The sequence below is a fragment of the Artibeus jamaicensis genome, unplaced genomic scaffold (assembly GCF_021234435.1).
Source record: "Artibeus jamaicensis isolate MK-2021 breed Jamaican fruit bat unplaced genomic scaffold, CSHL_Jam_final contig_466, whole genome shotgun sequence".
NCBI lineage: Eukaryota > Metazoa > Chordata > Mammalia > Chiroptera > Phyllostomidae > Artibeus > Artibeus jamaicensis.
In genome coordinates this window covers 8,024,757-8,037,901 of record NW_026521844.1, presented here as the reverse complement: position 1 = coordinate 8,037,901, position 13,145 = coordinate 8,024,757, and the positions used below count along the sequence as shown (strand labels likewise).

The following is a 13,145-nucleotide window of genomic DNA, read 5'->3' as shown; positions in this document are numbered from 1 at the left end:
TGTTCAGAGTTTCTCGGGATAAAACTCCGTGGGCATTAATGGATACTGAATGTTAACAATTTCCTGAATGATTCTCTTATTAACTTTCTAATCCTTCTAAATTTGTATATCTTTGCCATAGGCAGTCACCTCCAAGACACTGCCTTGCAATTTTTACATGTGCCTAAAATGACATGGCTTTGCAGTTGGCTTATGATAATAGTATCCAGAGCAAAAGCAAAACATTCAAACTACATTTCTGTGTGTACAACTTTGTAAATCTTTACTATTCATGTTTCTGATTCTCAGATTGTCAGAAAATAAAAGTCAAGTCAAAAAAACTGGAAAACAGTTTTTACAAAAAAAGTATTTCCATTTAAATAATAGACCAAGTTAGACTTTTTAACATACATTTTTGTAAGGAGTTAAAATTTCAAAGTAGAAAATGGACTTAGTATAATTATCAGAAAGCAATTGGAATGATGAGTAATATGATTTAGAGATAATTGTTTTAATGAGTGCTATTGAAATTCTTGGACTACTTCTTTAAAAGTTGTGCTAAACTGCAATGTATTAGTAAATTTTAATGATACTTTGTTGGAAGGCACACTGAAGGTATTCAAGAATCAAACTCTTCTGAATGTATCATGAGTATGCAAATGACTTATCTGGCTTATTCTTTGTATTGTCCATTTTTTTATCAATTGAACTACATTTCCATCACGAGCCAATGTTGGGCTTCCAAAAATTCTATGTCACATACTCTCCTGTGGTTATTCGGTTGCTAGGCAACTAGACTCTGCTTGAGGGCAGAAGAGAATAGAGAAGGTTCATGTGGATACCCTCCACTCCTGCTGAATTCATCAGAACAGCAACAGGAGACCCTGTATCTTGCTTCTTCTCAAAATTATAAGTCAGGTGCTTCCATGTGTCTCCATTGCAAACAATGTGGCTTAGAACATGTATGATAACTGAAAAACCCTCAGGAATCCTCTTTATTTTCCCCAGAGGAAGAGGGAACTTTAGGTTTTTGACAAGTCTAACATGAAGTTTGTCCTTCAGATTAATCATGCTCATATGTTGCCATTTTGTGACTAATATCATGTTTAAGGAAGCATACAAAATCTTTGCCTGAAAATATTTATGTATGGTTTAATGGGACCAGTCTCACATACCATCCTCCAGTTTATTTTGAAGTCAGCATCATGGCATGAAAATATTTTCTTACATAAAGAGATAGATAGCTTTAATATTAAGTGACTTACTATTTTTTCAATGTATTAATTTGCCCCAGTTTATCCTAAAACTTTCCATTTTCCAATACTGTTATGATGATCTTATGTAGTTCTTATTTTTTGCTACATTTAACAATTATCAAAGTTATTCCTCTGTATTTGCAGTGTCTACAAGTAATGATAATTTTGGTTCTTCTCTAATACACACAGTTTTCTTCTATGTCTTATTGATTACTAAAGTCAGCATGTCCATCTTGTTTTTTATTTTAATAGGTTTGACTTTAGTATATTACTTTTAAAATAATTTTACATTTAATTTCTGATAGAGTATCTTCATCATGCTTAAGAAGTTTCTTTTGAGTCCTTCTTTATTTCAAATATTTAATCCAAGAGCTTTTGTGTCCCTACAAAAATAAACATTTTTATTTTTCTTTCCCTCTGTTTCATACAAGCCACCTTTATCTTATTATCTAGGAATACATTTGACTTCAAGTGACAGAAGCCTGAGTAATGATGGCTTAAGCATAAAGGGTTCACTTTGTCACATCTACCATTTCATCGACAATGAAAGGGTACACACACACGCACACACATGCACACACGCAGTGCACATGCAGTAACCCATCTATCCCCAACAGTTCTTCCAGTTTTCTACATGGAAACTTGAGGGTCTTTCTAAACTTTTCTTCTTCAGCATCTACTTCTGATTAATCACTCAGTTCTGGTATCTCTTTATTCTGTCCCCTTTTCCATAACCCCAGAGCCACATTCTAAACTCAAATAATTTCTTACAATGACAGTTTGACCTAAGCTACTGCTTTATGTTTCCACTTATAATTCGTCTTTCACAGATCGTCAAAATGACCTTTTTATCATAGCCTTATTTAAAGTGTTGCCACTTACTTAAAATTTTTCAACAACTCTCCATCAGCTTCAGGGCAGAGCTCATTTTTTCTTGACATGGCGTACATGATTCTTCATGGTCTTGACTAGCTTCATCTCCTACTGCCTTTTTGATGAGACCACGCTGCTGGCTTTTCGCAAGCTATCAGACTTAAAGCCTGGCCTAGGAGGAGCTGTATTAACATGATCTGCATGAATGAGTGGATGAGGGAAAGATTTCCTCTCAACACGCTCATCTGTCCTAGGCCAGCTTGTATTAAAATATCCCCAGATCATTTGTCAATCTTGAGTGATATCACCAGCAGCTTAGCTCTCTTTTAACATTGGATTATTGCAGCTTTTAGATGAATTGAATGAGCATCTCCAAGCGATGGCAAAGAAAAAGTCAACCTTGCAATCTAAACTAATTATTCATTTTTGTTATTAACATTCCTAGCACTCATAGGAGATATTGATCCTATTGCCTATTTGCTGCCCAAAACAATCACTCAGCATCAACTATGCCAGCATGAAAATAGTTGTTTGCAGTGCATAGTGTCCAGAGTTCAGAAGGATAACACTAAATCCTTCCATCCAACATGCAGATTTTTCTGTTGTGAAGGGAGCACACTTAGCTGCTAATATATTCTACTCCCTAAAATCATTAGTAGCAATTTTTTATTGTTGTTCAGTTACAGTTGTCACGCCTTTTTCCCTGTTGCTTTCCCCTGCCCCATCCCTCCCACCCCACTCCCACAGTCAGTCCCCACCCCACTGTCTGTGCCCAGGAGTCCTTTGTTCCTCTTCCCAAGGTTTATGGATCAGTTCTAAATTTTGCATTAAAACACTTTATGATAAAATCCCATTCATCTTGGTTTATGGTTGGGATATTAAAATACAGATACTGGAGCATATGTATGTCTGTGTTTTAAAGAAAATTTTTATCTCAATTGTCACCTTCATGGTAGAAAGATATAACTGCCTTTCTTCTGAATACCAATGATGGTTGCCTTTATTGCAATAAAATGCCATCTTGTAATTTATACATTTGTTTTATAAATATGGATCTATAGTCAATAAAATCATACATTTTCACTCTACACTCTTAACATACATTATTTGTAGTGGTTTCTTTAAAGTTTTCTCATTAAATACTTTTCAGTTTTTGTGGCACTATATTCACATTCTTAAATTGTGTTTAAGAATGTGTGTAGACACTTAGGAAACTAAATTCCTAAGTGTCTAAATATAGCCACATGGCCAGAAAAACTGGTCAAGTCCTTATGGGTTTCATCTTTCTTTTCTTTGACTTTTTTTCTACTTCAATAACTGGCACCATTTTGGGCTTTTCTATGATTTGCTGACATGCTGACAAAATGTAAATTGTAATTTAAATTATCATAATTTGACAATTATCAAAAAGGGAAGAAATTAGTTAAGGAATTGAAGTGTTTAGAGAAATATGAAACTGCCTTTTGTTTTATATTTCTCTTACAAGGTGACATTCTTTACTTTTTAAATTTTAACCTTTCTTGTATTTTTTCCATCACTACATAGTCCCATTATACACCCACTCGCAGTGATCACCACACTGTTGTCCATGTCCATGAGTCCTTTTTCCTTTTTGTTCAGTGCCTCCACCCCCTAACCTCCCTCCCCATCCCCCACCAACTAGCTGTCATCTGCTCTCCATCTATGAGTCTATCTCTGTTTTGCTTGTTAGTTCAGTTTGTTCATTAGATTCCACATATGAGTGAAATCATGTGGTATTTGCCTTTCTCTGGCTGGCTTATTTCACTTAGCATAATATTCTCTAGGTCCATCCATACCGTTATGAAGAGTAAAATTTTCTTTTTTTATGGCCAAGTAGTATTCCATTTTGTAAATGTCACATAGTTGTTGTATTCATTCATCTACTGATGGACACTTGGGCTGCTTCCATATCTTGGTGATTGTAAATAACACTGCAAGGAACACAGAAGTGCTTATATTCTTTCATATTAGTGTTGTGGGTTCCTTTGCATATGTTTCCAGAAGTGGGATCGCTGGGTCAAAAGGCAGATTTTTAATTTTGGTGGGTATCTCCATACTGCTTTCCATAGTGGCTGCACCAGTCTGCATTCCCACCAAGAGTGCAGAATGCTTCCTCCTTTCTCCATATCCTTGCCAGCACTTGTTGTGTGTTGTTTTATTGATGCTAATTTAAATGACCATCATTTGAAAATTATCAAAAAGGGAAGAAATTAGACAAGGAATTGAAATGTTCAGAGAAATGTAAGACTACTTTTTGTTTTTTTATTTCTCTACATGTTAAGATTCTTATGGACAGATATTATTTTCCTAGTTTTCTATAGTGTAGTACTAGAATGCAGATTAATAATGCTAGGTACAAATTAATAACAAAGGAATAAAAGACAGAAACACTGAAGCAGAATACTAGAGAAATAAACATAAAGGTTAAGTAAAGAAAAAAATAACCACACATTGGGGACACTTAGGAGAAGATAATTGGAAGTGGCCTCAGAAAAGTCTATATGACAGTAAGAAGTTTAAAATAATTTAAAATGAATGCTTTTTTATTTGAGAAATGAATCAATTTGAGTTTTTTTTTTAATTTAAGAAAAACAGAAATCACATAGACAGCTGGTTCCGTACATGAAATGAGAATATTCATGGAAGTATTAGATCCTTTTCAAATGATAGCCTACCCAGAGAAATTTAAGTAATGTTTCTGTGCAAAAGCACAACTCTTTTTGTTTTCTCTAGCATTCCTAATGGAATATTAATGTGTTTCCTTTTTGATATTTTACCTTAGTTTCAGCTTCTAGCTTTTTCATTTTGAACTACTGTAATAGATACAAATAATCACTTTTACATCTTTCCTCATTTCTGTGGAATTCAGTGTCTAGATTTTTTATGATAGGATCTACATGATTTAGCTTAATAGTGCACTGAAGAATCAATTTAATATTTGCCCAAAAAGTTTATATAGTTTTGCATACATGCTAAAGCTATTTCTGTGTTTCAAAATATTTTATGAAGTTTCATTACATTGTATTTATAAGTTCTTTTCAAGATATAGCTGAGATACAGAGTTAAGTACCTATGTACCAAAAGTAAACCACAATTTTCCTATGCTTTTTCCATGTTGTACTTAAAACATGCATGATATTTATTTTATTTTTATTTTTTCCTCCTAAGAACGACCCACATTTCTCAGGAGGCCAATTAACCAGGTGGTGCTGGAGGAAGAAGCTGTAGAATTCCGTTGTCAAGTCCAGGGCGACCCTCAACCAACTGTGCGGTGGAGGAAGGATGACGCAGACTTGCCGAGAGGAAGGTAAGACCATCTCATAACTAGAGATTTGATAGATAATCACTGAATAATTGGGAGAGAAAACAACAGCCCCAACTGCACCACAAACACTCTTAGATCTTGGTACATAATTTTCACTTATATGATTTTTGCATATGTGAGCCACATAGTTGCTCTTTTATATGCTGAAGTCTTCCAGGCCCTGATGTCACTCTTTAACTGAATTTTCCCATCAATACCCGATCTTCCACTTCATCGAGTATCCTTGAATCTCAAAATTCCACAGGCACTTTCTTTTTTGTGATCCCTTCCAGGGTCTGCCACTCCGTTGCTGCCCAGTACTTGTCTGCCCATTCCAATTGCCTCCTGCAACTACTGCTCTGTTGCCATGGTGCTGCAGCCCACACCGGGCAGTGTGTGCCTTCCTTTCCTGCCCTGGGCATCCCTAACGTAAGCCTGCTGGTGGCAGCTGGCTAGAGGGTCCGAAGTAAGGGAGAGATCTTGTCCAACAAAACCCGGAAAAGGTAGCAAGTAGCTGAGTTAACATCACTCTCCTGTTAGGGATTTTCTCACTGAGGAACTGCCTGTGTCACTTCTTCACTTGCCATGTCTTCATGGAGAATCTCTCCTCCATCTCTTTTCACTTGTCCTTCACCAGGCCCCCAAAACCAGTCCATCAGCTCTCTAGTGTAAGTCCAGAAATGCTTGTCATCATTGATAAAAACAAATTTAAATTTTTTATGTCTAAATTTTCTAAGACCTTGCCCTTTATGATCAAATAAATCATTCAAGGGCTTGTTTTTGCTATATAATGAGCAAGTCTAGGTTTAAGATTTGTTTTGTCTTCCTCTTAGGCCTAGGTTCTGAAACTACACCCATCATATGTACTACAATCATAAAATTCCACTTTCTGCTTTTTTTCCATTTTGTTCCTAAAAAAAAAGAAATGAGTTTTCATTCAACTGGTTGAAATTAAAACATGCTTTCAGAGAAGTCATTTGCCTTTTATGTGCTTTCACTGGCGTTGCTATCAATTCCTGAATTTATAACTTCATTTAGGTATCTCGGTTTTATATATCCCCAGGTCTGTGATACTCCATTTTCCAAACAAATATTATCAGCAGCACCAGCTTCAAAAAGACCAAACATTTTAAGTAGTAAGTTAGAGGTTCTTTGCAAATTATAGCAAGATAAGTGACAATGTTAATTCAGTTCATTATTCAGCCTAACTAGTAGGGCAAGTTGCCTCTGTGTTTCTTTTGTCACTTCACTGTCAAACATTGAATTTAAAAGGATGGTTATTGGGGTAAGTTTGTGAATGTGAGGCTCCGCAAGCCTTCTCAGTGGAGAAGGAGGTTAAAAAATAGTACGTAGTGAGGCCCGGCAGGGTAGTTCAGTTGGTTGGAGTGTCATCCCAACGTGCCAGGGTTGCGGATTTGATCCCTGGTTAGGACACATACGAGAATCCAGCAATGAATGGACAATAGTGGAACAAGAAGTTTCTCTCTGGCTCTCTGGCTCTCTCTTTCTCATCAGTAAATTTTTAAAAATTTCAAGTAGTAAGAATTTATGAAGTCGAGTTGTTGATATTCATTCTCTCTGTATAATAAGTACTTTTCCTCATATTTGAGAGCAAAATTACTATATAATTTTTAAATGATAATGTGTTGTAAGATTTAGAATTAAAAGATTAATTATATAACAGAATTTAGCCTGGTGTAAATATAGTTCAATTTTCAATTACTAGAAGTAAATAGCCTTGTTAAAAATAACCAACCAAACATCAACAAAATTCCCCTTACTTTGGAGTAATTCTGGATCTGTAGAAAAACTACAAAGATAGTACAGATAATTCCTGTATACCCTATACCTAGTTTCTCCTATTGTTAACATTCTTCATTGCTACAAAACTCTTCTCATTTCTAGTGAACAAATGCTACTATATAATATGTATTCTTATATTTTTTTGGTTGTACCAGTTTTTTTTAATTATTCTGCTCCAGGATTCTGTCAAGGGTATTTAATTAGTTGGACAGCATAGGGTATTGCATTTAGTTGGCATGTTTTCCCAGTCCTCTCTGGCCTAGGACAGGTTCTCAGTATTTCCTTGTCATTATGACCTTGGCAGTCATCAAGCCTACTGGCCCCGGTGTCCCCAAAGTGGGGTTCGTCTAGTGCTTTCTCATGACTAGACTGAGTCTGTGGGATTATAGGAAGAGAGCCACAGAGAATGCCTTTTCCATCCCTCGATATCAAGGGTACCATGACATCGAGGGTTACATAATATCAATGTGGTGATCTTGCAGTTTTTAATTCTTAAGCAGTATCCAATTGACAAAGACTTCAAAAATAAGAAGCGTTAAAAGTATGTTGCCTTTTAAAGGGCCTGTGTCTTTGAATTAAGCTAAACCAAAACTTAAGCATAGTTTGGTTTGTTCCCATATTGCTCTAAGTCAGCGATTTTCGACCAGTGTGCTGTAACAAGTTTTAAAACATGTGCTACCTGATGATGTGACCAAGAGCACTGACCTCTTTTCCCTGAGAGTGTCAAGTAAAAAAATGACAACAGCCAACACAACAATAGCTGTCCAGTGTGAAGGAATCAAAATTATATCTGTTTTTTGTCACACTGGCAAAAAATGTTGTTTGGTGTGCTGCAGAGTTTTAATATTTAGTTGACGTGTGCCATGAGATGAAAAAAAAAGGTTGAAATCACTGCTCTAGGTGTTAGGTCATAAACCTGACAACTTTGGTTGCTGCAATATTCTCCAAATCTTGACAAGTCCATTTACTATAAGGTTCAAATAATACATACAAATCAAACAAAGGCGTTAAAACTATGTGTCCAGAAAGTATGAAATATAGTCCTCCGAAGATAAGGTTGAAACTAAGAAATCTTACCCCTGCTAACCTCTCTTAGAACATTTTTATATGTTCAGCCCCTGATTCTTCCATTCCTGGTATGGGAGTGCTGCGGTGCTTTGTGTGACCAGCTAAATATTTTTAAAGTAATAACCAAATGGAAATGCTGTGTAAGCTTTAAATTGTATGTTAGAAAGGCTTAAAGCAAGGATCATTGAAATATAGAAATTGAGGTCAGTATTTTTATTATGATAGATGGCATGTACTTTTTCTTCAATTCTCAATCTTTAAATGGTATTTCAAAGAAGCTTATTCATTCTTACATTTGGGTTCATTAGCATAATCTTCACTTATGCATATACTGAAGGGAAAAGAGACCTCTTTACTCGGTGAGGAATAACAGAAGTGACTTTTAGCCAACCATAGCCTAAATAAACAACATTGATTCTATTACATTATTTTAGGTCTCAGACCAGGGAGACAGCCATTGTTCTTATGTGAGCGATTGCGAGGAGTGGTGTGGAGGATGGCATTTCTTTGGCATCCCATTTAATGTAATTTGAATAAGGTTTGTGTAGCGGTTCACGCTTAACACATTTATAGTAAAGCTTTGTAGGGCAGCTGCATAGCCTGTAATTACTGTGTAAGTAATATATGACTATTTTTCTTTTGGAGACAAGAAGGCTTTTCAATTCAAGTTTAAATGTATGAAATGCTGTGATAGCTATTTAAACCTTCAACACAGAAGAAGTTATCTGTGCCAACCTTTCAGTAACCGGGATGAATTAAGGGAGTATTTTTTTTCTTTCCCATAAAAAATATTTTATAAGTAGTACCCATATGCCTCTTTCTCTGATTTAGCCTTAAGCTCCTACCCTTTCTCGGTAACCATCTTTAACGAAATTAATGAAACAGTATACCTTTCTGAGTAGTATTAGGGCATTTGAAAATTTTTTTCTTGTCCTCGCCTGAGGACATTTTTTCACTGCTTTTTAGAGGAAGACAAAGGGAGAGAAAAATACAACGATGTGAGAGACATCAGCTGATTCCCTCCCATAGGCCCCCAGCCTGGACATCACACCTGCAGTCCGTGTATGTGTTCTCAGTGAGAACTGAGCCCTCAACCTTTTGAGATGATGCTTCAGCCAACTGAGCCACACTGGCGAGGGCAATACATTTTTTGATTAGATGAATGTTTCAGAGAGATGGGGAAAGTATTAGTATTCTCAAGACTAACAATAATCCTGATGACCAACCAGGGAAATTTATTGTACATTTGGACATTTTCGATATGACAAAGGGATAGAACAGCAAGAAGACTTCATTTCTTATATACTACTATTAAAATATTAACTGCTTTCAGAAACTTATAAGATACTATTGCTTCCCAGTTGAAGATTTCAGAAAGAATTTTATTTCCCTTTTTTTAAGACTATATTGAGTATTGATATCTTTTTTTTCCAGAAGGTCTCACTATATATGTCCTCAAATAAATCAATACTGACTTATCTAGGTGAAAAGGATTTTATACACCAATATAAAAATATACCATGGCTGGTGTAGCTCAGTGGATTGAGTGCCAGCCTGTGAACCAAAGTTCTCTGGTTTGATTCCCAGTCAGGACACATGCCTCAGTTGCAGGCCAGGTGCCCAGTAGGGAACCCACGAGAAGCAACCACATATTGATATTTCCGTTTTTCTCCCTTCCTTCCCCTCTCTCTAAAAATAAATAATAAAATATTTTTTTTTTAATGTGAGTAGGGGGAACAAAATGAGGAGATAAGGGGAATTACCTCTTAGAGTTCAAAATGGTTATTTTTTAGAAGTACATATATTTTCTTAAACCATAGTTTAAATTATAGAAGATACACTTTTACATTTACTTACATTCATTACTATGTTTGTAAAGTTCAGTGGTAGTCTGTGAAAAAAGTCATTTTAAACAAAGCAAATAGTAAATATGCTGTTATTATATGTTAACCAGATTGGATGATGTTGGAAAATATTTATATACTTGATACATTTAAGTAAATCAAAACTGAGGTAATCCTTGTTTCTTCCTTGGGTACCAGTTTTCTTTTTCAAGCAAACCAAGAGCTTTTTGCTAATTAATATAATTAATACTTTTATGATAAGGTGCCTTCAACATATCTTTTCAGAAAGTGTTTCATCCAATAGTAGTTGCCAGCATTTATATTGACTGGCTCTTAGTCCATGTCCCATGATAACATTGGAATCTTTTATATTATCACTACACCAAAATTTTAAAAATCCATACTTATACATATATGCTGAAGTGCTATGAGAAATATTACATTGTGTTAATATAAAAGAAACAATATAATAAATTTACAACCAAATAAGTAAGATAAAATTGAAATATAGCAATACTAAAATATTCTTTTCAATCGCTTATTTAATGGAGAAAAACAACATCTCTTCTCAGAATTTCTGGAAGAAGTAGAGTGATTAATATAATTGCAGTTTCTTATCTATGCTTGTTAGTGCAGTTTGCATTTCCCCTAATTATTAGTAGTTTTTTAGAAGTCTGTAAACAGGGGATTTAACATATTCTATCAATCATGTAATTATTGGTATGTTATGATTAGTTACCTCTATGGTATTTCTTATTTTATTTTTATTTAATTTCTAAACTAACTCTGAAGTGACACTAACATCCTTAATAAGAGTCTAGAGTAAAGAAAGGAGTATTCATAATAGCTTGTCAGAGAAGAAAGGAAATACAATATGCCATTTACATTCCTACATATGCCTTTAAACTCTAAATGCAGTTGATGGCTTATCCATAGTGAATATGATTCATGAATATTTCATAAAAATAGAAAGAGACAAGAGAATAAGAGTTTCAAGATATATAGTGTAAAATTCTATCAATTTTCCTGAACCCACTGATAAATTCCTTTTTCGAAAGTGCAAGTCTATTTTAAGAGAGACATTTTAGAGTTCTTCGTTCCATAAATGTGAGATTCAGCTAAATACATGACTCCTTAAGAAAAGGAACTGAATAGAACCACTTATAATTCCCCCTTTTTACACTAAATGGCCCTTTCCACTTAGCCCTGGAAAACGTTCTTGTGTTAATTGATTGGAGGCTCCATTGTTTAGAGCATGTGCTTCTGGGATGCAGACAGGCTGAACAGAGCTCGTCACCCTGCTGAGGAGATAGGCCTTCTTCACATACAGTGTGGGCTTCAAGGACATGTGGTAATTTGGACTCCTGATAAATAACCACACTGATTAGGTTGACTGGTCAAGATTGATCAATTAAAATGGCTTTTGAAAAAGCAGGAGAAAATTGAGAGCAGGAGAAAAGCTATATATATACATTACATTGTATGTGACACCTGAAAAGTGGACCAGTCACTGAGATTCACAAATATAAAGAAAAGTGTAAATGAATATTCCATGATTTTTGAGCTACACAGATGTCTTAGCCATTTCTGTCTGAAAAAAAATAGTACTGCATTGACAATTACCGTGAGGTTTTTGTATAAAGCAGCCACTAGCAGAAAGAATATTTGGGCCGTTGTCAGAAATGTTAGACATTAGGCTTGTTTTGACACTTTTTGATTATTTATCCTTTTAGTTACACTCCCATGTTCTGGAAATGATGTTTGACAGATTCCTCTACCACTAGCTAGGAGTGTGACCTTGAAGAAGCTATTTATGCTCTTTGTATTTTACATCCTGTTGATATGAACCAGTGATGCGACAGGACTGGTGATTAACCTGTGCTTTGACTCATTTGTATGGGGTGAATAACTATGCCATCCACTCTAACTCGAAGTGTTATTAAAACGATATAACTAACTCAAAGCACTGTAAACACGATGCAATGGATGCACGGAACAGGTGTTCCGTTCCAGTATTACAAATTTGACTGACTGGTGGCATTTATTAGTAACACATGTAACTACAAGGAAAAACATACTTAAAGGTTGAAAATATAGACTATACAATTTTATGGATATTCTTTTTTGTCAATTGATTTCTAAAGAAATAAATATAGTATTATTGATTTAATAAATGATACATTTTTCTTTTAAATCACTTAGATTCATTTATAAATTTTATTGCCAGTTTGCCAAGCCTGAGAGTTGCCACCAATTTTTCTATCTCTGGGGGATTGTACATGATCCAAATATTGTATCCCAGCTCCAGCACAATAAAACACCTAGGCTGGGACTTTCAAATTTCACACTTACACTGTATTGTTTGTCTGCTGGTAATCAGAAAATCACCACTGTCATAGGAAGATTATGTAATGATAAAGGTACATGCTTTTGGAGGATTTACCATTTGCCATGCACACTTCTAAATGCTCCTATGCAGTGTCCTACGCAGACACTAATTTCATTATTTTAAAGAACAGTGTTCTAGCATAATATTAGTCTCATTTACAGAATATGGTAACAGAAGCTTAAAGCAGTTTCCAAAGATACATATTAATACATTTTAGGGCCAGGACTTGATAGAATCCGTTTGGCATAAAATCTATATTTGAAACTAATGGGCTTCCCAATTATGCAATTATTATTTATGGGCTTGAGCCACTTACAAAGTTTATATTTTGAATAAACTTTTAGATCATCAGGAAGAAACACTACACTATGAATTACTTTATAGGAATACTATTGTAGCATTACTGTTAAGAGTAATCTTTAGACCAATTCACAAGCCATACATGAAATGTCTTGACATATTGAAAATCTCAACTTGGACCATCAGGTCAAGGTTACTTGCCCTGGAGGCTGGAGATATAGATTTTGTTTACAAACAGAATTAATTAGCAACTTTTAGAGGGATGTCAAAATGGCACTTTTTTCTGTGTTTTCATCAAATAGGTGCTA

At 35.0% G+C, this 13,145-nt stretch overlaps 1 protein-coding gene across 1 annotated transcript in view; it reads left to right on the top strand.

Moving 5' to 3' along the window:
• The window catches only part of ROBO2 (roundabout guidance receptor 2), a 598,390-nt gene that overhangs the window by 436,966 nt on the left and 148,279 nt on the right, over nt 1–13,145 (top strand). Inside the window, exon 5 of the mRNA XM_053667263.1 lies at nt 5,298–5,436. Within this exon, the coding sequence (XP_053523238.1) occupies nt 5,298–5,436 (139 nt within the window). The remainder of the gene's footprint in view (nt 1–5,297; nt 5,437–13,145) is intronic.